Source organism: Brachycentrus maculatus, unplaced genomic scaffold, assembly GCF_059751285.1.
Source record: "Brachycentrus maculatus isolate JH-2025_06_01 unplaced genomic scaffold, ASM5975128v1 h1tg000364l, whole genome shotgun sequence".
Classification (NCBI taxonomy): domain Eukaryota; kingdom Metazoa; phylum Arthropoda; class Insecta; order Trichoptera; family Brachycentridae; genus Brachycentrus; species Brachycentrus maculatus.
In genome coordinates, this window is record NW_028281113.1 from 118,247 (window position 1) to 144,316 (window position 26,070).

Sequence of the window (26,070 nt, forward strand, 5' to 3'; positions counted from 1 at the left end):
ATTACCTGAAGCGTAAGACTGATCTCCTTGCCTTTATATAATTTATGATTAACTAAAAATTGCATTAATTTGATTTAGTGACCTATGCACCATTAGGTGCGGGTGAAGAAAAAGAAAAAGAAGACTTCCAAATACATTTCAAATTATGAATTGACTATAGTTTATTATACAACTAGTTGTGTCATTTTTAGCAAGACTACGAAAATAATGAATAAAGTCGTTATTTATGTGTTGACATGCAGTATTGTTTTAGGTACGAATTACTTTCAATATTGAATACTAAATATTTTATAACTCTAATGTATTGTGCGCATTACCCTACTCTCCCTTTTTTGTCACACCGAAAGTACTTACTTACACAATCGATATTTTTTGTGCACGTCTCTATTTTCAAGTCTGCCATATAGAATTTTCATGCTGTAAAGTTTGCGACATTGTTTATGTCATTGTTTTTTTCGCGATGCAATGTGAGTGAGATTCGTGAACGAAAGATTTGTAATGTGTTATGTTTAAAAATGAGATAAATGCCGATATATTTTTAGTGAAATGTTAACAGTGAAGTATCATAAAATCAATATGAATCGGCAAATTGTGTGGTGTTATCTGTTTATGCTGACGTTAATGGAAATCGTAAAAACTAAAGTGACAGAACAAGGAAATAGTCATGGTAAAAAATCGATTTTATTTTGGTTTCTCGACTCCTAAAATAAATGCATATTCTTGATATTTCTTTTTTTGGTATTGAGTTACGAGAATTTATCGTGTCCTCAAAAAGGGCCCATTTTTTACTTGGTTGTTTTATTTCCGTGTGTATTTCCTAAATATCAAATGTCGAACTGCGTGGATATGAATTATCGTATTACAAAAATAAATTTAGTTTTATGTAATATTTCGAATATATAACGATATATTCACAAATAAATTGATCGTTTTTATACTTTGCCGTAATTTCGTGATTATAATTTAACGGTTATAATGCTTTTTAATATTGACACTTTTAGGTCAACTTTACCCCCATATGATTATTAATATCTACCCTAATAGCTTTTTGAGTGATTTCTGGCAATCAAGTAAAACAAATAAAAATGGTTTCCATGTGAAATATTGAATATAATTTATTATACAGTCATGAGCGAGTTTATTTTATTTTTTACTTGGACAATTTCCAATCAATGAGAGTGATGTTATTATTTGTCATATTATATTATGATAATACTCGACAAATTAATAAAACCTTACTCTTCTGAAATGGTGACAATAAATTAGGTTGGAAATGCGACAAATACCTACTCACCTTTTCACAAAATTTGTATTACAGACAATAATGGGATAGATATCTGACAAATTTGTTGTAAATATTATTGTAGTGATTTTATATTAAGCTGGTTTTTTTAAGCTTTCACATATCATTGCTTTAAGTACTTACCTTCCAGAATAAGGTACCAACCTACCTACTCATGTAAATTCAAAAGAAAACATTCTCTTTTTAAAGATGTGCAATCTCTTTTGTTTTTTTTTTGTTTGTTAATTTTTCACCCTGCTTTATCCTGATCTGCAAGTTTTTATGTAATTATGAATTATGACAATTCAAAAAGAAAAAGTGCTTGAATTAATTAGGTAAATATTCCATGCCATGTGTAAACCAAACTGTATTACTTATTTTAATGCATCCAAAAACATAATGGTGTCAAATTTTAGTTCATGGTTGGTAGTCTTCTGCTACTTATGCATATCCATACCATGTGATGCACATGGTCCTACTAAAGATCAATCAATATTAACTCATTAATAGAATATATTTTATGGGATATAGGTAACGTGACCATTTATTTTTGTTCTCAAAACGGGACATCTACCAATTTTTACGTAATAGTATGTATATTCAAGAAAACACATATTTTTTAATAGTTTTTATGTATTAAAAAAAAGAAAAGCAATGTTGATAAAGAAAATAAGTGGAATAAATGATAAAATATGAAAAAATTATGTTATTCAGGCTATCTAAAAATGGGACGGTGCCATTCAAAACGGGACATATGGTCACTTTAAATATAGATAATGTAAGGGGAGTTCAATGTGAAGGACATTATTGATGTATGAGAAAGAGATAGAAAAAGAATGTGTATGGAAAGGGGAATTGCAGCAATGGCTAGGGCACTCGAAGATGCATAACAGAACTCATAAAATAATGTGTAAGGGCATTGCTAATGTGTAAGACTCCTTTTGAAGGTGGTTTAGTAGTTTTACCAAAAAAATGTGCTAATTCATTAATGACTTTCCATACAAGTATAACGGATTGTGTCGAAAGCTGATATTTGCACATATACCGTATCATAAATAATTTAAATATGGCAGCGTTGGTAGTCCATTTGATTCCGTTCGGAAAATGTTTTCTCAGAGAAATGTGCGGCAAGACGATGTATGATAGATATTTAAATAGTGAAATAAGGAAAGAATTCAAGGTAAGCATTATCGATAAAATTAAGAATGGTGTGTTGAGATGAAAGAAAAGTAAAACAAATTTATAAGGCGAATGTGGTTAGTAATAGAAGCAGAGGAAAACTTGTCAAATGAGTTGTTAGTTTACATGATATGATTTGCAAATTCCGAAAAATAATTGCTTGTTAGTCCACGGCGATGTTCTCTTATTCTAATTTTTAGACTTTTCGCAGTTTGGGGCCAGTATATTTTTTATCGCAGTCACCATAAGAAATTTCATAAATACTGCTTCTATCTAATATGTTTACTTTAATATGATGATTAGTTAGTTGTGTTGTCTACTTTCTAAATCTGCCAGACCCATGTAAGTAGATTTTACAAAAAATGCAAAATTCTCCGGGTAACATTTATGTTCAAAAGAAATGTCTATCGTTAGATAAAATATTATGCTTTAGAGAATTCTCCTATTTTTTTAGATTTTTTTTTGTTATTTAAAAAAAAAAAACAAACCGATAATGATGTCATCTTAATTTTTGACTTATCCCCGCTCTCTGATTGGCCGATATGGGTCAGAAAGCAAGTTCCATGAATATAGCGGAATTTGAAATGCAACGCTGTTTTTAAGTATTTTTTAGCAGGGTTTTCAAGTATATAAATATTTAAAACAATAAAACCCACAATTGGCATTCCGATAGTGTATTCATTTTAAAATCTTATAAAATTGGATCTGTTGGATTTTGAAAGTAGGCGACACAGTTATCAAGTGTTTTAAGTAACCCTGGGTATAATCTGTTACTATGGTAATTACCATAATTAATGCGTCCTAACATAACTTTTTTACTAAAATAGTAAAAACAAACAATATCTGTTTATCAATATCAATTTAAATAAATTACTATTTTATATTCAAATGTAAGATAATCATTCGTTACTAAATTAAATGTTATAAATGGTCGGCTGTCAATACATTGTATTGATTACACAGCTGTAACTATAAACAAACTTTTTAATTGTTGCCTATGGATTTGTTGCATATTTAAATTATAGCTAAACCTTCTTTTGAGATGTATGATGAAATAAATATTCCTTCTGTCATAACATTCTTCTTTTTTTAATTTTTAAATTGAATGATAATCATGGTTTAAAATAATTTAAAATCAATATAAAACCGTGTATGGAATTTTCGGATTCTGGTTTACCAATAACAGCTGTTGGAATATTGACAAACTTTGACCACTGCTTTGTGTTTTATATAGAAAGCACTGTATTATGAAAAAAAAATCTTACCAACTTTAGAGTCAAACTAAGGGCATTGTTTTTTGGCAATTTAAAATTTAGTTTAATAATGGGTAAAGTATCACATTTGACAAATATATATATATATATATATATATATATATATATATATATATATATATATATATATATATATATATATATATATATATATATATTTATATATATTTATATATATTTATATATATATATATATATATATATATATATATATATATATATATATATATATATATATATATATATATATATATATATATATATATATATATATATATATATATATATATATATATATATATATATATATATATATATATATATATATATATATATATATATATATATATATATATATATATATATATATATATATATATATATATATATATATATATAAATATATATATATATATATATATATATATATATATATATATATATATATATATATATATATATATATATATATATATATATATATATATATATATATATATATATATATATATATATATATATATATATATATATATATATATATATATATATATATATATGTACAAAGAAATTCATTTAAAATTAATATAAACATAACTATTTTTTAAATGGTTGTTTTCAGTCAAAGGAGAAAAAATAAGATGCATTTCTTTCACTTTTTTATCCAAAAAATTGAGACATTTTTGGCAGTCGAAAAATTGAGATATATTTTTCAGAATTGGAAAATTGAGATTTGCTCCTTTGACTTAAAAAATTATCTACCTCCATAGTGTAATAGTCTGACGTTCTGGAAGTCCCAGGTTCGATTCCTTCTATTCCCAGGGGTGGGTCAAATAAATATAAGTAATATTTTCATTCTAAGATTAATTCAATTACGTTTCCTTATAGTGTTAACGATCAAGGCAGGATGTGGTGTAGTTGGGTAGACACTCGACTGCGAAACTAGCGTCGCGGGTTCGATTGCCGCCAATTGCAAAATGAATTCAAGAAAGATTTATTTTAACTGGTCTGGGTGTTTGTGATGTATTTTTGACATTTACCTTCCCTATCCTTACTATCTTACCTGCAGACAAGCACCTAAAATAGACGCTTCCTTTAAAAAAAAAATATTAAAAAAAGATAACACTGCGTTTATATGATGCAGTGTCCTATGCACCATTGGGGTGCGGATAAGGGTTTGTTGAAGAAGTTCTTGGAGTTGTAACATAAATAGATTCAAATAAATCATCTTCTGGGGATCCGGAAAAGACAATCCAACATTTTCCAATCAATTGATCCAGTATTTGTACATTATTTTGGATTTAATTTAAAAGAAATGACTTCTTACCCTTCCCTTTTAATTTTCTTATCTTATGCGGGTAATATCTCGTCCTTCATATCTTAATCCATTACTTCCAGTCATAAATGTTTGCTATCATGATTCAAACTCTTATCTTTGAATGTAAATATTTTTATTTTTAAAATGCGCGAAATGCTTCAAAGCAAGTCATTTGAACTGTCATCGAGTCAATGTTTACTTAATAGTAATCTGAATCTCTAAAATAAATATCTAATAAATCTCTGTGTCTGGTTGTGGTCCCGTGGTTAGTGTCGCGGACTCTAGAGTCAGAGTTTCTCGGTTAATGAGCCGCTTAGGCTCACAGAAATAGTGTGAAATTGAAATATTTTTGTAAATAGTAAAAACACAAATATTTCTCTTTTTTTTTTTTAAATAAATAGATTGTAGTACTAGAAATATTGTTATGAGATTAAAGCCAGCTGTACACATTGTGTGGGCTACACCATGTGCAATGTGTGCTGAGTGTGCAGTCTCTGTTATTATTTCAAATATAATGAGGTGAATGTCGCCAGTGTGGCATTGCGGGGGTGTAAATAATTTAAAGGAGTGTAAGAGCATCTACCGCTGTACTGAACAATTTTACATTGTATATTTACCTGTTCTATGTTTCTGAACATCCGTGTGTCATGTCAGGAACCCCTGATGTCGACTATCATAATAGTAATTGGCTTCAAAAGTCCTGAACCCCATACAATCTCGTATATTTTGAAGCCAGGAGATCTGTCTTCTGCCCACACCTCATAGACCTTCTATTTTGCCTTTTATGATTAGGTGCAATTGTTTGTACTTCTCTCCTCTAAGCACATGTTCCAGATAGGATAACTTCCGGACTTTGATATCAGTCAGTAACTGTCCTTCTACTCTTGTTCTTTGGAGCACATTCACATTTTTTCTTTATTTTAAATTCTTTTGTAATACAAATCGCTAACTCCTTTCAAGAACGTCAAAAATCAAAAGTCAATTTTCAGTTGTGCATGTTTTCAGAATGCCCAGAAAATGTACTTCATCCCAGCAAAAGAGTCATATTTTTAACTTAATATTTACCCGCTACAGGGCAAAAAATGTTGTTTTTCCATTTTGAAGAAAAGGTATTCTTAAATTATTTTTTTTAAATATACTTAATATTTTTCAAATGGAGAAAAAACCTTCAGGTTTTACCTAAAAAGATCTGTTGCACGGTTAAAAGTTCAATAAGTGGCTTGATATTTATTTTTAATACATTGTATTGTATTTTTAAACTTTAAAAACGTTATCCTGAAAAATCAAGTTTTTTTATTTATGACATTCTTGAAAGGAAAAAATAAATATAAAATATGAATCCAAAAAAATATCCCACAAAGGCATGGCCTATGTGTGGGTATACAATATAATTTAGGTCATAGTAAAGGGCACTATATCGGTCCATGGAATGCTTTGCATTCTACGATGTAACCACATTTCAAATTCCTCTTATCGGTTTATATTGCTGATCTTGATGGTCCACAATTCAATTCCTTATAGAAGTACTGAGCAAACATAACCCTAACCATCCTTTTTCCGAAGTGTCAGATAAAGGTTATCATTACAGAATATATTTCGCATTTCATTGAAAACTGTACAAGCGGCCTCTATTCTGCATTTTTCCTCGGTTTCTGGGTCAGCGTTTTCAACTTTGATACTTCTTGGATGATTCTAGAATAATTTTAGATAATTTACATAGTGCCTGTTCGTATAATACTATGTCAAGGGTGCTTTGCTGTGATGTTATACAATGCAATGTTTATTCTTGGACACAGGAATAAGGAAAGTCAAGTCGAAGGTTAACTTTAAGTGGGTGTGTATGAAAGATTTTGTTGCTAAAATTGAATATTTCTTGAATGTTTTCCGCAGATACTTTGTGGCACATTTAATAAACTTTATAAAATGAAATAACTTTATATACATACATATTTCTATTTTTAAAGTAAAATTCGTTGACAATATCATTTGCTGGCCGCCTGTGGTTACAAGTACTATGTATTTTTCATCATTTAATTCACCTCGTGTCAGAAATAATAAACACAAATGATTCAGCGTGATACGAATTGAAGTTTATTTTATATCAGACTGCAACAAAACTCCAACAAACCAAAACTCCTCGGTTAATAATAAAACAAAGTTGTTTATTGAAGTTACATTGTTTTTATTAAACATATGGAGCCACTCTCTACAATGTTCCGTTGATAACCGTCGGTTATGGCTGCATGCTCAAGCTAGCTGCATGTCTCATCCCGCGACTTAATGAAGGTTAATATTACATTGCACCAAACAGTTAAACGAACGAGAATCAGCTGTCGTAAAAGGCGTTTCTTCTTCTGTGCGTGTCATGTCAGGTCCCCCTGACGTCGGCTATCACTTAAGAGTAATTGTCCTTGTCTTGGACAGCGCCTCAATAGTCCTGATCCCCGTCCAATATCGCATGTTCCGGAGTCAGGAGATCTGTCTTTTGCCCACACCTCTATTTCGCCTTTTATGATTAGGTGCAATAGCTCGTACTTCTCTTCCCTTAGCACATGCCCCAGATAGGACACCTTCCGGACTTTGATATTAGTCACCAACTGTCTCCCTGCTCTTGTTCCTTGGAGGACATTTGCGCTGCTGACCATATCGGTCAATGGAATGCGTACCATTCTACGATGTAGCCAAATTTCAAATGTCTCTAATCCAATGGTTCTGAACCGTGCTGGAGGTACCGAACCCCACCAGTTTCATATGCGCGTTCACCGAACCCTTAATTGGAAAAATGTATTGCTAGATTGATATACTCCTTTCAAATAATATACTAGATCTATTAGATAAATGAATATACCGTACGTCACATCATTTTTCATAATATTTGATATATTCCTTTCAAATAATATACTAGATGTATTGGATAAATGAATATATCATACGTCATATCATTTTTCATAATATCGTACAATAAGTCAGGTGTGCGTTTTGACCTCTGCCAAACCCGGGAGACTGACTCACCGAACCCCTGGGATTCCATCGAACCCAGGTTAAGAACCACTGCTCTAATCAGTTCATAGTGCTGATCTTTAGGGTCCACGATTCAACTCCGTGTAAAAGTAGTGACCAAACATAACACGGAAACATTATTTTCCGAAGTATCAGTTTGAGGCTATCTTTACAGAATGTACCTCTCATCTTATTGAAAACTGTATGAGCGGCCTCTATTCTGCATTTTACCTTAGTTTCTGGGTCGACGTCTTCATTAAATACATTTCCAGGAATTTATTGTATTATTATATTTATTTATTTATCGTGTCCCAGCTTATATATAGGAAAAACATCTAGATATTTTAACATCCGATGTAAAGAGCATACAAGAAGTCTAAATAATAATTATTCTGAATTTGCCAATCACCTAATAGAAAATAGTCACTCATTTGATAAAAAATGAAGGTCTAAATATAGTACACACATGCAATAGAGGACTTAAATTAGATTACTTAGAAATATTAGATATTAAAAAGGCAATTAATAATAATTTACAACTAATAAATACACAAGTAAATGATTTTTCTAAAAGTCCGTTATTAAATATGTTTCCAATCACTCATCATCCCTGATCCCTTTTGACTGTGACTGCCAATCAACACAAAAAAATAAAGCCACTTGAGATCTACCCAAGCTCCTTTGCCTAGCCGTCAAAATATTTTGAATTTTGTTAAGTAGATAGTGTTTTAATATTAATCAGTCTTGACAAAGAAGCGGTTAGCTTGGAAACCGGTAGACATCATAATTAAGTTATAATAAAATATTTATAGTGATTTTAAAACAAAGTTACATTTAATTATAAAATACATTTCCCATGTATTTAAATTTCACGACTCTCTATACTGGCCCTATTTAATGTGATCCTGACGGCTGAATACCATAAACTTTACAACATTTTGAGTGTGTCCAAATACTTGTTCACAAAATCTGGATTATCTCCAATTAGAGGAGTCATTTTCATATTATTTTTTGACATCTCATCAAAGATGAAGAAGAATATGGAAGTCTGGGCATTTAAGGGGCTGACGACCGTCATAGGCTGGTTTAAGTGATCACTTTACACACGTGTAACATTCACCAATTCTACCCATTATTGACAACCACACTACTCAAATTCTTGGAAGTTCTATATATATGAACCAATTTAGAAACCTTGTTCTTGAATCACTAGAACTTACCTAGAGACATCTATTCTTATTCCATGTTCTTCTTCATCTTTGATGAGATGTCAAAAAATACCATAAACTTTGTTTTACTAATTTTTATGATACCACATCGTTGTCGGGTAGTTTTTTCATCAACCCCGTTCCTAATGTACTCAAACAGTCTGCTGCCCGACCCTCGATATACTAATCACAAGTAACCGCAAACCCAATTCTGATCTGTACAATATTTTTTGACGTCTTTCACACTCTACCAAAAGTAAGCAAATAGTCTCCCACTCTCTACAGTATGTAAAAGACGCTTTTGAGCATTTTCCGCAAACAATATGTTAAGTCCATCAGAAAAATATTAGGAGACAAAAATGGTTTATTTTTATATTTAAATACATTTTCTCCGCAGTGATTTATCAATTTTGTAATATAAAATTACTTTGTTACCAAAATAACTTATTTTATAACAATATTGCTACCCATATCACACGTTTAATTAAAATTATGTCTTGTTAATTTTTTTATCTATCTTTTCTTGATGATTGTGGTACACCACATTGTTTATTGCTCTTATTGCAGATAAGTAACTTGTATCCAATACATACGCAAGCTTCATTTTATGGATACAAAATATCGGTTAATAAACGGAGGTGACAATTCCTAATATTATAAACGATTTTTTAATAAACAACTGATCAAATTTGAAGTACAGAACTCTGGAAATCCAAACTAATTGAATTTGTGCCCTGTTCGGACTTTAAAAAGTTCGGATTAGCCGAAAAATTTGTAATACAGTACATACAAAGTACTTTACACTGCAGTAGTTACGTTGTACGCGCCTTTTACGTAAAAAAAATTGTATACTCTCATATCCAATCTGCGTATTATACGTGTAACAATTTAGGTAAAATTCTTAGAAACTCAAAATCAAAAGTAAACATATCGCTCACTCCTTTCAAGAACGTCATAAATAAAAAATCATAAATTTTCAGTTGTGCATGTTTTCAGAATGCCCAGAAAATGTACTATATCCTAGTAAAAGCGGCATATTTTTAACTTAATATTTACCCGCTACAGGGCAGAAAGTGTTGTTTTTGCATTTTGAAGAAAAGGTATGGTTTGATTATTTTTTTAAATATACTAAATATTTTTCAAATGGAGAAAAAACCTTCAGGTTTTACCTAAATAGATCTGTTACACAATAAAAAGTTAAATAAGTGGCTTGATATTTATTTTTAATACACTGTATTATATTTTTAGACTTTAAAAACGTTCTCTTCATAAATCAAGTTTTTTTATTTATGACGTTCTTGAAAGGAGTGAGCGATATTAGATATATTATTTTTTTAAATTAAACACTTGAATATACCACTTAATGAGTTTTATTTTTTTATACAACTAGTTTCGAAAACATTGAAAAATAATTTAAATTATAAATTATTATTAGATAGAAGCAGTGTTTATGAAATTTCTTGTGGTGACTGCGATCAAAAATATATACTGGCCAAACTGGGAGAAATTATTAAACAAGTGTTTAATTTAAAAATATAAATAAAAATAAAAATAATGATCAACATGTCATTCCATAAAGTTAATGCCGAATAAATAAACAATATAACATTTAACTATCATGCTGCTTCTCCACAGGGGTAAGCAGAGAGAATAGAATGCCACACCATTCTGCCTTTGCAAACAATGTTTGCCTCTCCTCATACATACCCACCAATCATTCCAACTTTCCACCTGACCACTTTCAAGTATTTGAAATTCTTGATCATGTCAAGTTTCCTTCGGCCTTCTTCTGCTTCTATTACCAACAACATTCGCCGGATAAATTTGTTTGACTATTATTTCTTCACTCATTAGATTCACACGCCCAAACCATCTCGACACACCTTCCTTAATTTTATCGATAATGCTTATCTCGGCCTTGTATTCTTTTCTTATATCTTTTTTTTAAATGGTGATATAAGAAATTAACACATAAAGTGTCAATAGATATATATAGCATGTACCTACTGTTTAATAGTCAGCATATCGATTGTATGAATTTGAAGGACAAATTACATCTTATAACTACGGAATGTCTCCAATTTATTTTAGTACTAGCTATACCCGGCCACACATTGCTGTGGGTGTTTGGTCAAATTGAAAAGGAAGAAAATAGAAAACTCATATGAGCGATGTTTACTATTGAGTGTGTTGTTGTCACGTTCAACAGGTGCACTGCCATTGCAGTCAAAGATGCATTTTTAAAAAAAAATTGTTTGTACGTGTGACAGGTAGAAAATCCTTTCTCTCTTTTTTTTTTATTTTCAATTCATCCAGACTGAGCCATAAGTTCATTAATTGATTCGGCAGTCACTTTGTGGTAAAATCTATCCATTTTTAATTAATGTTTTACTTAGTAAATACCACTATTTCTTAAAATCTACGGTGTTTGAAAATGATGCGGAATGCATCGAAACACGTGTCACAGTAGATTTTAAGAAATAGTGGTATTTACTAAGTAAAACATTAATTAAAAATGAGTGGCTAAAAACATTAAATTGAAAATATGCAAAAAGCTAAAGTTTTCAACGTTCTATAAACTGGCAAAATACGCTAAGTAGTTTGAAATGTCATAAATATGTGGTTTTAAAAGTAAATTCAACTTTAAGTTTAATAGCAGATATTTTACTCAGGCTAAATGCTTTAAATAACAGGGATTATTCAAACAGGGATTTTAGAGTTAACGTTTTTTGCCAGTATACCCTCGATATATTTGTCTCATTAATTTGTTTAACTGTTCTTTCCCCACTCACTCGTTTCACATGCCCAAACCATCTCAACAACTCTTTCTTAATCTCAGCCTTGCATTCTTTCCTTGTTGCACCATTCGGAGATCTATTATACATTGTTTTGACGCCCATTTGTCTGAGAGACCGCATTTTCACTGCATTCAGCCTATTTTGATCCTTTTGCCAACTCCATGCTTCACTTCCATGCATTTATAAGTAGAAATTCTTAATTGAAAAAAAAAACTTTTTATGAGGCATTGACGTCAATTGAAATCCAACTTGCCCATGTCACATTTGGCCGCATTCCAGGAGAGAAAAAAAACCCATGTAATCTTTCTTTTGTTGTTGTTTGTTTTGCATTTACTGTTTTTTTTTACTCATGTATGTGGGTGTGTTATGATGAAATAAAAAAGATTTTTTTTTTAACAAAAATCACTCAATAACATTCATAAATGGCCAGTGAATGTAGTGATGTGAATGTAGGCCATCTGTAACTTGACATAAAAATTATATTTATTTTGCACACACTGTAGAGGTAATCACATACTGCACAATTGCAGGTTAGACGCAGGGTGTTTGAAAATTTTTGTATTGTTATATGAGACAAAGGCGGAGAATTAGTTTAAATTAAATAAAAAAACGTCACATTAAAAAAAAAAAAGTTTAATGTTGTTACAAAACACATTACATTTCAATTTATTAACTAGACATTTCTACTTATTAAAAATATACTTATTTTTCTTTATTGTTTCGGCATTTACTTTGTGGTAAGACATGACGATATTATTAAAGAAAGAAATTGTTTTTTTACCACTTGACTTTATTTTATGACGACTAGTTTCGGAAGCTATGCTTCCATCTTCAGGTTTAAATGTAAACTTAACATTAAATGTAGTTAACATTTAGACCCGAAGATGGAAGCTTAGCTTCTAAAACAAGTGTTTTCTTTAATAATACTTATTTTTCGATTTAAATGTATATATATTTTTTTAATACTTTAAAATTACTTTTTTTAAATGGTCTCTTAGGGAGATTTTGAAGACAATGTTTTTGTTGAGCAAGTTTTTATTTTATTTTTAGAATTACTTTAAAAATTATTCTTTGAACTATTTGACAGAGTTCAACGTGTTGATGTATGCTCCTTTTCATCGAACAATGCCATACTGTAGTAGTGAGTAAACAATAGTTCAACTCTTTTAAAGTTGTCGATACCTATAATGTTTATAAGTCTAATACAAATATATAAATTCTTCTTAAGCCCTCTGTTCTCCACTGCTGGATATAGGCTCCTTCCGTATCCTTCCATTTTTACGGTCGGTTGCTGTTTGCAGCCAATTTTTACCCCCCACAGCGGCTATGTCATTGGACCATCTTTTTGAGGTCTTCCGAAGCCTCCTTTATTCTCCCAAGATCTTCATCTTAAAATTTTAGGGGTCCATATTCATACATATTTTAATGGTTGAGTGGAAATGCGATGACTGACCATTCTCTGTAAATGTCTTTGCACTATTCCGTGTCTGTCTGCTGTGCTGGTCGGGGTTGTGGGCGTCTGTGTACCGGCCAACGTCGGGTCGGAATCGGATCTAGCTGAACTAATTGAACTAAATACTAAGCCCTTTCACTGCCTACACCGGGGTACTTCTAGAAAATTTGGTGACAGATTTACAAACTTGTATTTATTTAGATTGGCAGTGACAGGTATATCAAAAGCTTTTAAATATAAATTCACAGTAAAATCGGTATACAATTTTATATTGTATCACAGTTTCAATAAATATCGCAACTTAGTTAAAAAAAAAAAATTGCTTTGCAAGAGCAGATCTGTCAGGAAGCCTAGATGCTTCTGTATCAGATCTGGGCATGCGATGGGACAGCATTCAATATATTCACACATATGCATTTCCTAATTCTATATGGCTCTTATATTTTAGATATTGGTCAATTATAACACCAAAACTTTTACCGAACAGACATATTAGATTGTTTATTTGTTACACCACTTGAACACATTTTAACTACGCCTCCCCCTATTTGAAAACCAATCACGTTATTCTTAGTTAAGCGAGATTATTATTTTTCTTGTAAAAGTTGTTTTTTCTCGTTCCAAATTAAATTGGATTCACCGTTGTCAGCTGATTAAGAATAATTACGTATGATAAATACACACATTAGCATGCAAAAGTTTTGATAACAAGAGTTATCTATAATGTTCTTATTTTTATTGCATTTCCATATTTGGGCATTTAGATTCGGAATCGAGAATAATAATTTTAGGTGATTTATTTTCCTCCCCTCTTTAGTGTAGTGGTAAGCGTGTTTGGCTACTGTGCTGGAGGTCCTGGGTTTATTCCCAGGGGGTCAGAATAAATATGGGTGATTTTTCACTCTTATACTTTTATTTTTTTTTTTTTTTAGAAAGAGAAATATTTGTGTTTTTATTATTTACACAAATATTTCAATTTCATACTATTTCTGTGAGCCTAAGCGGCTCATTATTAGAAATAGGTATGAAATTGGGGTAGAGTGGGTTTGGACCGAAAAACTCTGATTTTAAGGTCCGCGACACTAACCCCGGGACCACAACCCGACACGATTTATTTCATATGACTTACAGGATTTAGGCTTACACCATTTATTTAATATGACTTACAGAATGCTCAGGACTGGTAACCTTCCCTTTGTGCAAATAATGATCAAGATAACGCTGCATTGATACCATTGGGTGAAAAAAAGTCATGAATAATTGACGGTTAAAACCTTCCGGGAGGTTCATGAATAATTGACCTTCTGAGAATAATTCACAGTTATGTTTGTATAGTATAGATGGCGCTGATGTCGAATTCTGTGATATTTGACGTAAGCACCATTACATGCGCAAGCCACTTGCGTCGTTGTTTGACGTTTGGGCAACAGCAAATCATACAATGACGGAACGCAAAGATGTCTTACTCAATGTCAAATATCACTTAGTATATAGTTTATCGAGAATTTGAATATGAAAAAAAGGTCATCAGGACCAACTGATAGCAGGCAAGCCAACATTCAAGCAAGGAAATATCTATTGGGTCTACTTGTTTGAAAATATAAATTTGGAAATTTACACTGTCTAAAGGTGGAGACTGACTGGAGCATTTTGTCGTAACATAACGTCGTAACATTGCTCGCGGCGAGCATCACCGAGCATCCGAAACTATGGATGGAGCGGTGGGCTCGCTGCACTGACTATACGAATGCTCGCATCGTAACGTGTTACGTTACGACGAAACGCTCCGGTCCGTCTCCACCTTAACAATGATTTTTTACAAATTAAATGCGATACTTACCATTTTTTTTCTTTCTTTTAATTGCAGGAGGAATTCAAGAATCACTTTTGGATGGAGTCTCAGTTACTTATCAGGTAAATTGATCCATATATGTGTGATACTATATTTGTGTTCTTATTACAAACACAAATATTTCATAATAATTTGAGTCTCAAATCTTTGTTCATAAATTCTGGGTCTGTCTTCACTTCTTTCTTCTTCATATGGGCAATACGAGACGTCTCCAAGTCACTCTGTCATGCGCCTTCTCCTTGGCTTCCTCCCAGATCAGTCCGGCGTCTCGAAGTTCCGCTGAATATAGTCGGCGAATGGTCGTCAGTGGTCTTCCGAGGCGCCGGAATCCTCGGGGTCGGAAGAAGAGACATGAGGGGTTAATGCCCTCAGGTGGCATTCTAAGGTCATGTCCCAACCATGTCCACCTTTTCCTCTTCAGGACTTCCATGAGGGGCTGTTGAGTTCTTCTCCACACATCCTCATTCCTGATCCTGGTCCCCACTTAGGAGTTATGTATCGTAGTCATACAGGAGAAAGTGACTAACTAACAAAACGTAAAATGTTCAGGAGGGCCATTTAACCGTTTTTACACTCTTGTCATCAATTATCATTATGTTATATTATTAATCATTATGTTATACTTCCAAGTTAAAAATCACTTTGGGATTTTTTCCAGGTCAATATTAAGCTAGTAAGATGTCAAAAAGTCAATATTCACGTTATTGTAAAAAATGCACTTGGTCATTTTCTCCTGTATGAGGACGATATATTCTCCTAGTACATTAACCGGATTCACGCGGCTTGCATAACGGTATGTGTTTTCCCAAAACATGCCCCATACGCGGATGTGTTTTTACTTTGCTCCAAGTTTTGAACCTCAGTTCAACTTGGAGGGATTTTTTTCATGGTGTGGAATTTTGGATAAAATAATACGTCAATCCTTGGCCTTATGACATCTGTTGAAATATCTGACTAATAATTTGTAACATCAGAAGGATAAATAAAAGAACAGATCCTTGATTTTTCTTGAGGTGGATAATTAGTCCGCGCCATAATCATGCCCCATATCTGTCTCACTCTCGACACTACGCATCGCCAGTGGGTAAGAGTGACACACGATGCGTGCTTTGATTTATTATGTTACGATCTTATTTGTTCATATTACGATATATTTCAAGAATAATGTGACACAAGTGTATTATAGAGTTCCAAAAAGGCACAATGAATCCCATTGAACGTTTTTGTTTAGAAAAATAAATCGTTTCTTAACTAAATACAAGATAAAAGTAATCATTTAAAAAACGGCGAAATACCGCCGCGCACGGGCGTCTCTCAGGAACAAAGTTGACGCGGTTAAAAGGTTAAGTCATTTGAGAAGAATGTTACATTACACGAAGGTATAAAAGAATCCGATATCTGGTTTCCAGGAGCTGGGCGCGTCGCGCGAGCTGTCCGGCGGGGAGGGGCAGGGTGCGCTGGCGTTCTCGCCGCCGCGCCTGCAGTTCGGCTCGCGCCAGCTCGGCGTGCCGCACGGCGAGCGCGTTACGCTCACCAACCGGGCCAACCGCACGCTGCGCCTCACCTCCATATCCGGCAACACCATGCACTTCCACAGCTCCTTCTTCGAGGACAAGGTACGACTTCTTCACATATGTGGGTTGCGTCTTATGAAAATCAGGACTTTGTTTAAAATCAAATTGTGCTTTTTAGTTAAATATAATAAATAAGTGTATTCCTTTGTAGTTAGGCCATTTGTCTAAGTGTCACAGGTGTGGATTAATACCTATTCTTGTCTCCTTATCACTGGGCAAACTTGTACTGTCTCTCTCGCATCTTTGGAATGGTCAAGAAAAAATTGTGAATTTTAACATTGTCGCAACTGAACATTCCCTTCTTGGCGGTGATCTGATCCACTCGTTTACACGACTAATCGGATCACGCTAAAGAAGTGCTCGCTTATCTTTGGAATACTCGTTTATCCTGGAAATACTATCTTTTATTAATATCCACGCTGTGACACAATAAGACAAATTTACAATCTACTGTGCGAACCAGCCCATGTCGCCACTTTGTTTTCAAAACGCGTCTAATTTTTATGGCTAAAAATGTCTAATTTTCAGGTGCTTCCGCCAAATGGCAACACATCCTTCAATGTGGTGTTTCTCGGCAGAGAGAGAGGTCCTGTCGAAGCCAGTCTCTTCATCCACACGTCCGAAGGAGTACACAAGTATATGGTAGGATATTCTTTTATATATTGTTATATATTCCCACGTTGAAGGCTCTCCCAACCGCATTCCCGGATCTGATACAGAAGCATCTAGACTTCCTGACAGATCTCTCTTGCAAAGCAATTTTATTTTATGAACTAAGCTGCAAAAATTATTAGAAAATGTGAAACTAAATTGATTTTGAACATGCTCAGTTCAGAATAGAACAATTCAATACTAAGAAGATCATCCTCACTTAGTTTAGAGAGGATGTCTTTTGTAAGTGCTTTTTATTAGATTAAAGTTTTGTACTGACATTTCATGGTGAAATGCGAGTGTTTTTGCCTAGAATTTTCACTCATGAATTACATGAAATTATAGTAACTTTAAACATAAAGAGTAAATCCACTCACGAGTTGGCATAGGCTATGAAACTTATAAAGTTGAAGCCTGAGTACGGACATGATAAACAGTGTTGCATAAGCCGTAGCTAGATTTCAGTGTCACTTGGACGTTAGGTAATTCAAACAAAAATTTGGTGGAACTGGATTTCATATAATAAAACAACAAATATATAGTTTTTTCCACTTTTAGTTTATTTGACCAAAGATCTGGTTTCATCGTTACCGACATCATCAGACTGGTGATGTCGGCAATGACGAAACCTGGTCACTGACCCAATAAAATAAAAGTGGAAAAAACTATATAGTTTTTTATTTATTATCCCTTATAGTGCTGAGCTTATTTTCACATATTTTGCATAAATTGCTAATTGCTTTTCATCATCACTACTTGACGAATTTGACATTTTGTAGGTAGAAATAAAAAACTTTTACTTAAAAAAAATACAAAAATCAATGTTAAATTCACAGCAAAATAATTATTTTTTGACATCTCATCAAAGATGAAGAAGAATTTGGAAGTCTGGGCATTTACGGGGCTGACGACCGTCATAGGCTGGTTTAAGTGATCACTTTACACATGTGTAACATTCACCAATTCTACCCATTATTGACAACCACACTACTCAAATTCTTGGAAGTTCTATATATATGAACCAATTTAGAAACCTTGTTCTTGAATCACTAGAACTTCACTAGAGACATCTATTGGTGAGATGTAAAGAAGCTTTTTTACTAAGCAGAAACTCTTATATTAGTATGTGAGATCGGAATCCTGGATTATATTCACACACATGAGAAACGCCAGAAAATACCATTTTAATTTTTATTATTAAGCTTATAATTTTACCAGATAATTTATTTACAACATTTACACGTGTGTAAAGTGATCACTTAAACCAGCCTATGACGGTCGTCAGCCCCGTAAATGCCCAGAATTCCATATTCTTCTTCATCTTTGATGAGATGTCAAAAAATAATATGAAAATAACTCCTGTAATTGGAGATAATCCAGATTTTGTGAACAAGTATTTGGACACACTCAAAATGTTGTAAATACAGCAAAATAATTTTAAATGGTTATTTATAAATGTTATTAACTTATTAAAAACATTATACATGCGCGCGCTAAGACACGTCCGTACAGGTCAATACCTAAATCAAATTGCGCAATAGTCGGTATTCCGACGCTCCGCACTTTACACACATTAATAGAGAGTCCATCTATCGATGGTTACCACTCCAAGGGTTTTATAAGAGCTTTTTAGTTATACTTTTGGGATGATCTTCTTTGTTAGCTGTCTCTCCACTGCTGGATGTAGGCCACTTCTAATTCCTTCCAGACTTCTCTCGTTTGGGCTTTTGTCCACTTACTACCAATGTCACCGGTCCATCTATTCCGCTGCCGTATTTGGAATGATATCTGTTTTTTTTTTCTAAATAGTTATTATGTTTGGTTTGAATTTTTTTTTTTTTTTATTTTTTTTTTTTATAACTCTTTATTCCAGCTTGACTAAGTGGTGGGTGCAATACTTAGTCAGCCATATATGTTTTACAACATTTTATTTAAACAATGAAATTAGAAATAAGAAGGAAATAAGAAATTGAAAGAAATAATAAAAAAATAAAAATAAAATAAAATAAAAATTAAAATAATAATAAATTTGGAGAGATGTAGACGAAAATTAGCTCGCTGGCAAACGCAGCACTGCGCTCCAGTGCCGCCACATGTCCAGCCCCCATCTGTGCTCCACAAGCCGCTTTATGATGAGGTTGGAGCTCTTCATCAGCCTCTCCCGGAAGCCTGCCACTCGGTGCCTTAACAGGCCATCCCAATGTGGTAGGCGTGCTGTGGCAAACATACCACTCGCGCTGCAGTGTCGGGGTAACTTCATTAAAGCTCTGTAGCCGTTATTGTAGCATATTTTCATGCTCTTTAAGCTTCGTTGTGTAACCTTACACCATAGCTCGCTGCCGTATTGCTGCGTACACAACACTTGGAACAGTCTATTTTTTACCTGCGCGGAGCAGTGGGCAAAGCGGCGTGTCAGCATATTGGACCGCACGCAATGAGCACGATACTGGCGCTTGATGTCCTCATCATCCGCACAGTTCTCCTGTAGGATATGTCCCAAATACTTGAAGCTACTTACCCGCTTAACTTCTTGTCCATTTATAGTTATGGGCGGTACCTTTAATGAGTAATTTTTGGGTTTAAATACCACAAGCTCACATTTTTTGGCGTTGTACTCTAGGCCGTTTTCTGTGGCATAACATTCACAAATGGCAATAAGTTTACGTAGGCCAGCTATCGATGGTGCCATCAGGACCATATCATCGGCGTATGAGATGGCATTCACTCTCCCTCCTCCTATGGAGCATCCCGCATTTACTTGGTTTAACCTATCATGTAATGCATCCACGTAAAGGTTAAATAGGCTAGGAGATGTGATTCCACCTTGTTTGAGTCCTCGCTGAGCTTTAAACGGAGTTGAGGTTTCGGTCCCCCATTTTACTCTATAAATGAGATTTTCGTTCCAGTTTTTTAACATGCATTTCGTCGTAGGACATTCAATTGATTTTTGTATTTTTTCTTCCAAAATGTGATGTACTACTGTATCATATGCTTTCCTGAGATCCATAAAACAGGCATATACTGGCGTATTTCGGCGCACATATATATTTATAGTATTTTTAACAGCGAAGACAGCTGTGTCCGTTCCCGATCCTTTTTTAAAACCAAATTGGTTGTCGGTCGTTTTTAGGTTTTCAACAGCTTTCTCCATCATTATGTTTTCTATGGTTTTTGCCGCCATGGTGGAAATCGCTATTGGCCTGTAATTTTCTTTTTCTGTTAAATTTCCCATAGGATTTTTTGCAATAGGTATAATTATTGACGTACACAGAGACTCAGGTATGAACGAGTGCCGGAACATTGCTGTGAAAGCTAGCGCCCACAGTACGTGTATTCTCGCGCTAGCATATCTAAGGTACTCAGCACAAATTTCGTCTCCTCCGGCGGCTTTATTACATTTCAGTGACCTAATGGCAGTCTGGATTTCCTTCACTTGTATAATGCAGGGACTCAGTGGATGCATATTGTTAGCATTTTTATTGTAAATATTACAATTTTCCGCACTTCCTGTTTTCTCATACATTGAACTGAAGTGGGCTTTCCATAGTTCGCTGATTTTTCCGTCACCCGTTATGTTATCAATTTCTGTGGGTCTTGTAGCTTTGGACGATCTCATTTTATTTGTTTGTTTCCAGAACATTTTGAAATCAGCAGTAAGCATATTCTTTGCCAATATATCGGCTTGTATCTGTTTTTTATTCTTCACCACCGTGCGTAGATTTGTTTTGAAAATACTTCGCGTTTCCGCTCTCCTCTGGGCAACTGGTCCTGTAGACGGTTTTCCCTCTATGAGCCACGCTTTGAAGGCATTTCGTGCATTAATATGGCTTTGTTTTACTTGCTCATTCCATCCTGGAATGTTTCCTGAATTTTGTTTTCCGCTTTTGGGCCCCCCTGCATTCACTTTAAATGCAAGTTGTGCGGCATTTCGCATAGCTTTTATCGTACTTTCGTAAAATTCTTTAATAATGAATTTATGATGTGGGTTTATACACTGTTCACATGTTAAAGCTTCGTAAGGAATTATTATTTTCTTAAAGAGCGACTCTGTCTTATCGTGGTATTTCTTCAGTTGTATTTGACTGTATTTGTTCCAATTAATTTTTTCCTCATTTATTTGAGTATTACTTTTAGATGTATATTTACACTTCATCTCCACTTGTATGTGTAGTGGAAAATGGTCGGACATCTGTTGGTTGTCGTCAATATGGATATTTGTGATCCGCTGTTCGAGCGTACTGGATATTATACAATGGTCCAACCAAGAGGTAGTATTATGCGCCTCACTGAAGAACGTAAAGGAGCTGATGTCGAGTTTTTTCACGTCATAGATACTATACTCGTTTTCCTGAGAAAAGGCATCTAATTCCTCCATGAATCTACTGTGTATGGGCGCATTGAAATCTCCCATACAAATTAACTCATTCACTTGAGTTTCATCTACGATAGCTGTAACTCGGCTCAAGATGTCCACAAAGACAGGCAGGTTTTCGTTGCAACATACTGGCATATAAACATTTACCAATAGAGTGACTCCGTGGCTATGTTGTATGGTTATTGCCGCCATCCGATCGTCACCACATTCGATAATAGTTACATTAGCAATTTGCTTCCTTACCAGTATGGCTACGCCTCCGTGTGGTCTTCCCTGAATTATTTCCTCGGAAGAGTTCATTGCTGATGTTCCAGTGGCCAGAAACTCCTCGTGGATACTATTCAGGAAGTTTAAGTCGTCCTTCATCAACCAGGTTTCTTGTAGGAGAAGAATGTCAACATTGTTGCAAATTTCGTGTATACCCGGTGCTATGCGATGTACTGATTTACAGTTGTAGGAACATATTCTAATGGAATTGTTCATGATGAAATATTAGTTTTTTTTTCGCTATAAAAAAATCGTCGTACAAAAGAGTACTGTGGCCAAATATCTCCGTTTAGTGTGGTACTATACATGGATTCAGGAACTCCTATTTTAAAAGTCTTATAATCACCCGATTTTGTTTGTAACTCCTCACATTTATGAACGTCCACATCTTTTGTTTTCAGAAAGTCAATGATCATCTCACAATTCGTTTCTAGACTTAATCTCGATACCACTAAATATTTAACATTTTCTATTGCCTTAAGCCCAGACGAGACATTACTGCCTCGTATGGCGTTTTTATTTTTGAATTTTGGGCGTTTATTATCGTTATTATTGGAGTTATTTTTACTCTTTGCATTTTTAACGATTGTCCACTGGCTAGAAGATTCAGTAATATTATTTACATTTTGAGTTTTGTTTTTAGTGACATCTGTCAATTCATTTCCAACTATTTCGCTATAGAGCGTTGGTGGCTTTGGGTCGCTGTTCACAGATGGCGTTATCTCTTCGTTCGGTATGAATTTTTCATGCTGTCTCCTACCTACATTATGGTGGTCGTTTACGTTATGTTGACGTTTAATTTCTGCCACTTCACATTTCAGAGATTGGATCGATTCCGAATTCTTTGGCGTTTCAATGTTTAACTTATGGATTTCGTTCTTAAGATATGTTAACTCTCTAAGTAGAGAACTCACATCGATATAGTCAAACGTGATGGGAGGCAGTCTATTGATGTTTAGCACAGCGAATTTGGGCAGAGTATCTGGGTCTGTCTCTCTCAGAATTTTAATAATATCGTTGATATTACGTTTCTTCTTACCTTCGCCCACTCTTCTGGTTTGTGCAGCAGGCACGTAGGTTATTAAGATTGCCTTTGCGGCATCTATTTCGTCTTCCTTGAAGAATTCACAAAGTTGGCACAAACTGACTTCGTCCATAACATCCATTTTCTGCTGGATAAAGGCCAACACCTCGTTCACCACAATTCCACAAGAACATCGCGACGTCTTGTCGTTCATTTTCATGTAATTGTTTTTGTTTTTACTCGTAAAAATAACTTTTATTTATTGATTTCGCGGGACGATAAAATAATACGTGTTGTGTACGCCATCTACCGACCGACGTTCAATTTGATTATTTGTTTTCAGATGTCGGGGACAAGCACACCGAGTCAGTATCGGTTGCAGCCGTTTGTTGGGATTCGGTTGCCCCAGAATGCCTCATTTTCTCCCCTCATATACCTTCACAATCCTCATGATTATCTATTACAGGTATTTTATTGTGACTCTTTTATTCGTACTGTATAGTAAAAGATTGTTAATTTTAATGCCCACATTTGAAATTTGCCATGGTACCAAAGATAATACAATAAAATTTTACTCTATACAATACTATTTTTTATGAACTCCTCACTAAGCAGAAACTGTGGTGAGATGTTCCGTTACATTATAAAATTTATTAGATAGCTAAATTTGTTTGCATTTCTACTTCACATTAATTTTAAAAAAAATTAACCCTTACACGTATACGGTGTTTGAAAATGATGCGGAATGCATCGAAACACGTGTCACAGTAGATTTTAAGAAATAGTGGTATTTACTTAGTAAAACATATATTAAAAATGAAAAATTTTATATGGGAAAACTCAGACATGTAGATACCACCAGCAAAATTAAAATATATAAAACCTATGTGACCCATCATGACATACCGCTCACTCCTTTCAAGAACGTCATAAATCAAAAAACTTGATTTTTCAGGAGAACGTTTTTAAAGTTTAAAAATATTATAAAATGTATTAAAAATAAATATTAAGCCACTTATTGAACTTTTTACTGTGTAACAGATCTTTTTAGGTAATACCTGAAGGTATCTTCTCCATTTGAAAAATATTTAGAATATTTAAAAAAATAATTATACAATACCTTTTCTTCAAAAAGCAAAAACAACACCTTCTACCCTGTAGCGGGTAAATATTAAGTTAAAAATGTGCCGCTTTTTCTGGCATATAGTACATTTTCTGGGCATTCCGAAAACATGCACAACATAAAATTGACGACTTTGATTTATGACGTTCTTGAAAGGAGTAAGCGATACGAGATTCTTGCTTATTTTAGGTTTATGTTAATGTATACGCCTCAAATTTTAGTTTGTAATGTGTATGTTAATCATAGATAAATAAATTGAATTGAATATGAATATCGTAGTCGTACAGGAGAAAGTCACCAACTAACAAAACGTAAAATGTTCAGGAGGGCCATGTAGGTAACTTTTGCTTGGCAAGAAAATAAACATCAATGCAGTTGGTCCTTTCTAACAAGTCAATATATTATACTTCCAAGTTTAAAATCCTTTGGGATTTTTTCAGGGCAATAATAAGCTAGTAAGATATCAAATAGTCAATTATAACGTTTTTGTAAAAAATACACTTGGTGACTTTCTCTTGTATGACTACGATATGCAGTCGAAAAGCCTCTCCACGAGTATTTGCGCCGAAACCATTTCTAAAATGTCCCAAAAGGAACCACTTTTTGCTGACCTATGTCCGCCTCCGTGGTGTAATGGTCAGCGTGTTTAGCTACCGTGCTGGAGGTTCCGGATTCGATTCCCAGGGGGGGTGAAAATAAATATTAGTGATTTAACTCTGTAATATTTACTGGACTGTTCCTATTTGGACTGGTTCCTGAAGCGCAAGAGTGATCACCTTGCCTTCATGTAAGTAATGATCAAGATAACACTCCGTCAATTTGATGCAGTGCCCTATGCACCATAAGATGCGGATAAGGGTTATAGGTAGGATAGGTATGAATTATACCAATAAGCATACTTTGGGTGTCGATGTTCACGGCTTTGTGACTCCGGTTCCAGTCGAGACGGAATAATTGAATATGTATCCGTGTGCAGATCACAGAGGTGTACTCGTCGGGCGGCGGCGTGGAGCTGGAACTGCCAGACGGCTGGAGTGAGGCGCCGCGCTCGCTGTGGATGCTGCCGCCGCACTCCACTCGGCCCGTGGTGGCCGTGCGATATCGCCCGCACCCCGCGCAGCACATGGCCTACGTCAGGTACCCAACTGCCCGCTAGTAGAATCGCAAACGACCTATCGCGTAAATCGCATAGGAAATACATAATCCTTCTTCTGTGCATGTCATGTCAGGTCCCACAACAGCAAAGGCATGCTAGCCAAATTTAGCTGGTTGTGAAGTGGTATGATATTACTTATTTATTTTTTTACAAAAATGTTAATAAAATTAGTATATAACCACTCACCGAGATTTTTACGTCTACCGGTTTCGAGACGTACCCGTCTCTTCGTCAGGACAATCACTAACACAGCATGCAAACAATACTACCCTTCACCACCATAGCACCATTTACACACTCAAAACTACACAAAATGTCTAACACATGCGATTTTTGGTCGACCCGAAGACCAACATGCACTATAGTTTTCAATACAGACATGCGTTACGAGCCGAGGTTAAACGTACATTTGAGTGTGTAAATGGTGCTATGGTGGTGAAGGGTAGTATTGTTTGCATGCTGTGTTAGTGATTGTCCTGACGAAGAGACGGGTACGTCTCGAAACCGGTAGACGTAAAAATCTCGGTGAGTGGTTA

The 26,070-nt window shown here is 34.2% G+C and overlaps 1 protein-coding gene across 1 annotated transcript in view; it reads left to right on the forward strand.

Moving 5' to 3' along the window:
* The first annotated feature begins 445 nt into the window (after positions 1 to 445).
* The window catches only part of Tmem131 (Transmembrane protein 131), a 50,321-nt gene continuing 24,696 nt past the window's right edge, over positions 446 to 26,070 (forward strand). Inside the window, exons 1-6 of the mRNA XM_088269815.1 lie at positions 446 to 667; positions 15,380 to 15,426; positions 16,774 to 16,980; positions 17,467 to 17,580; positions 23,599 to 23,721; positions 25,355 to 25,515. Of these exons, the coding sequence (XP_088125941.1) occupies positions 547 to 667; positions 15,380 to 15,426; positions 16,774 to 16,980; positions 17,467 to 17,580; positions 23,599 to 23,721; positions 25,355 to 25,515 (773 nt within the window). The 5' untranslated portion in view covers positions 446 to 546. The remainder of the gene's footprint in view (positions 668 to 15,379; positions 15,427 to 16,773; positions 16,981 to 17,466; positions 17,581 to 23,598; positions 23,722 to 25,354; positions 25,516 to 26,070) is intronic.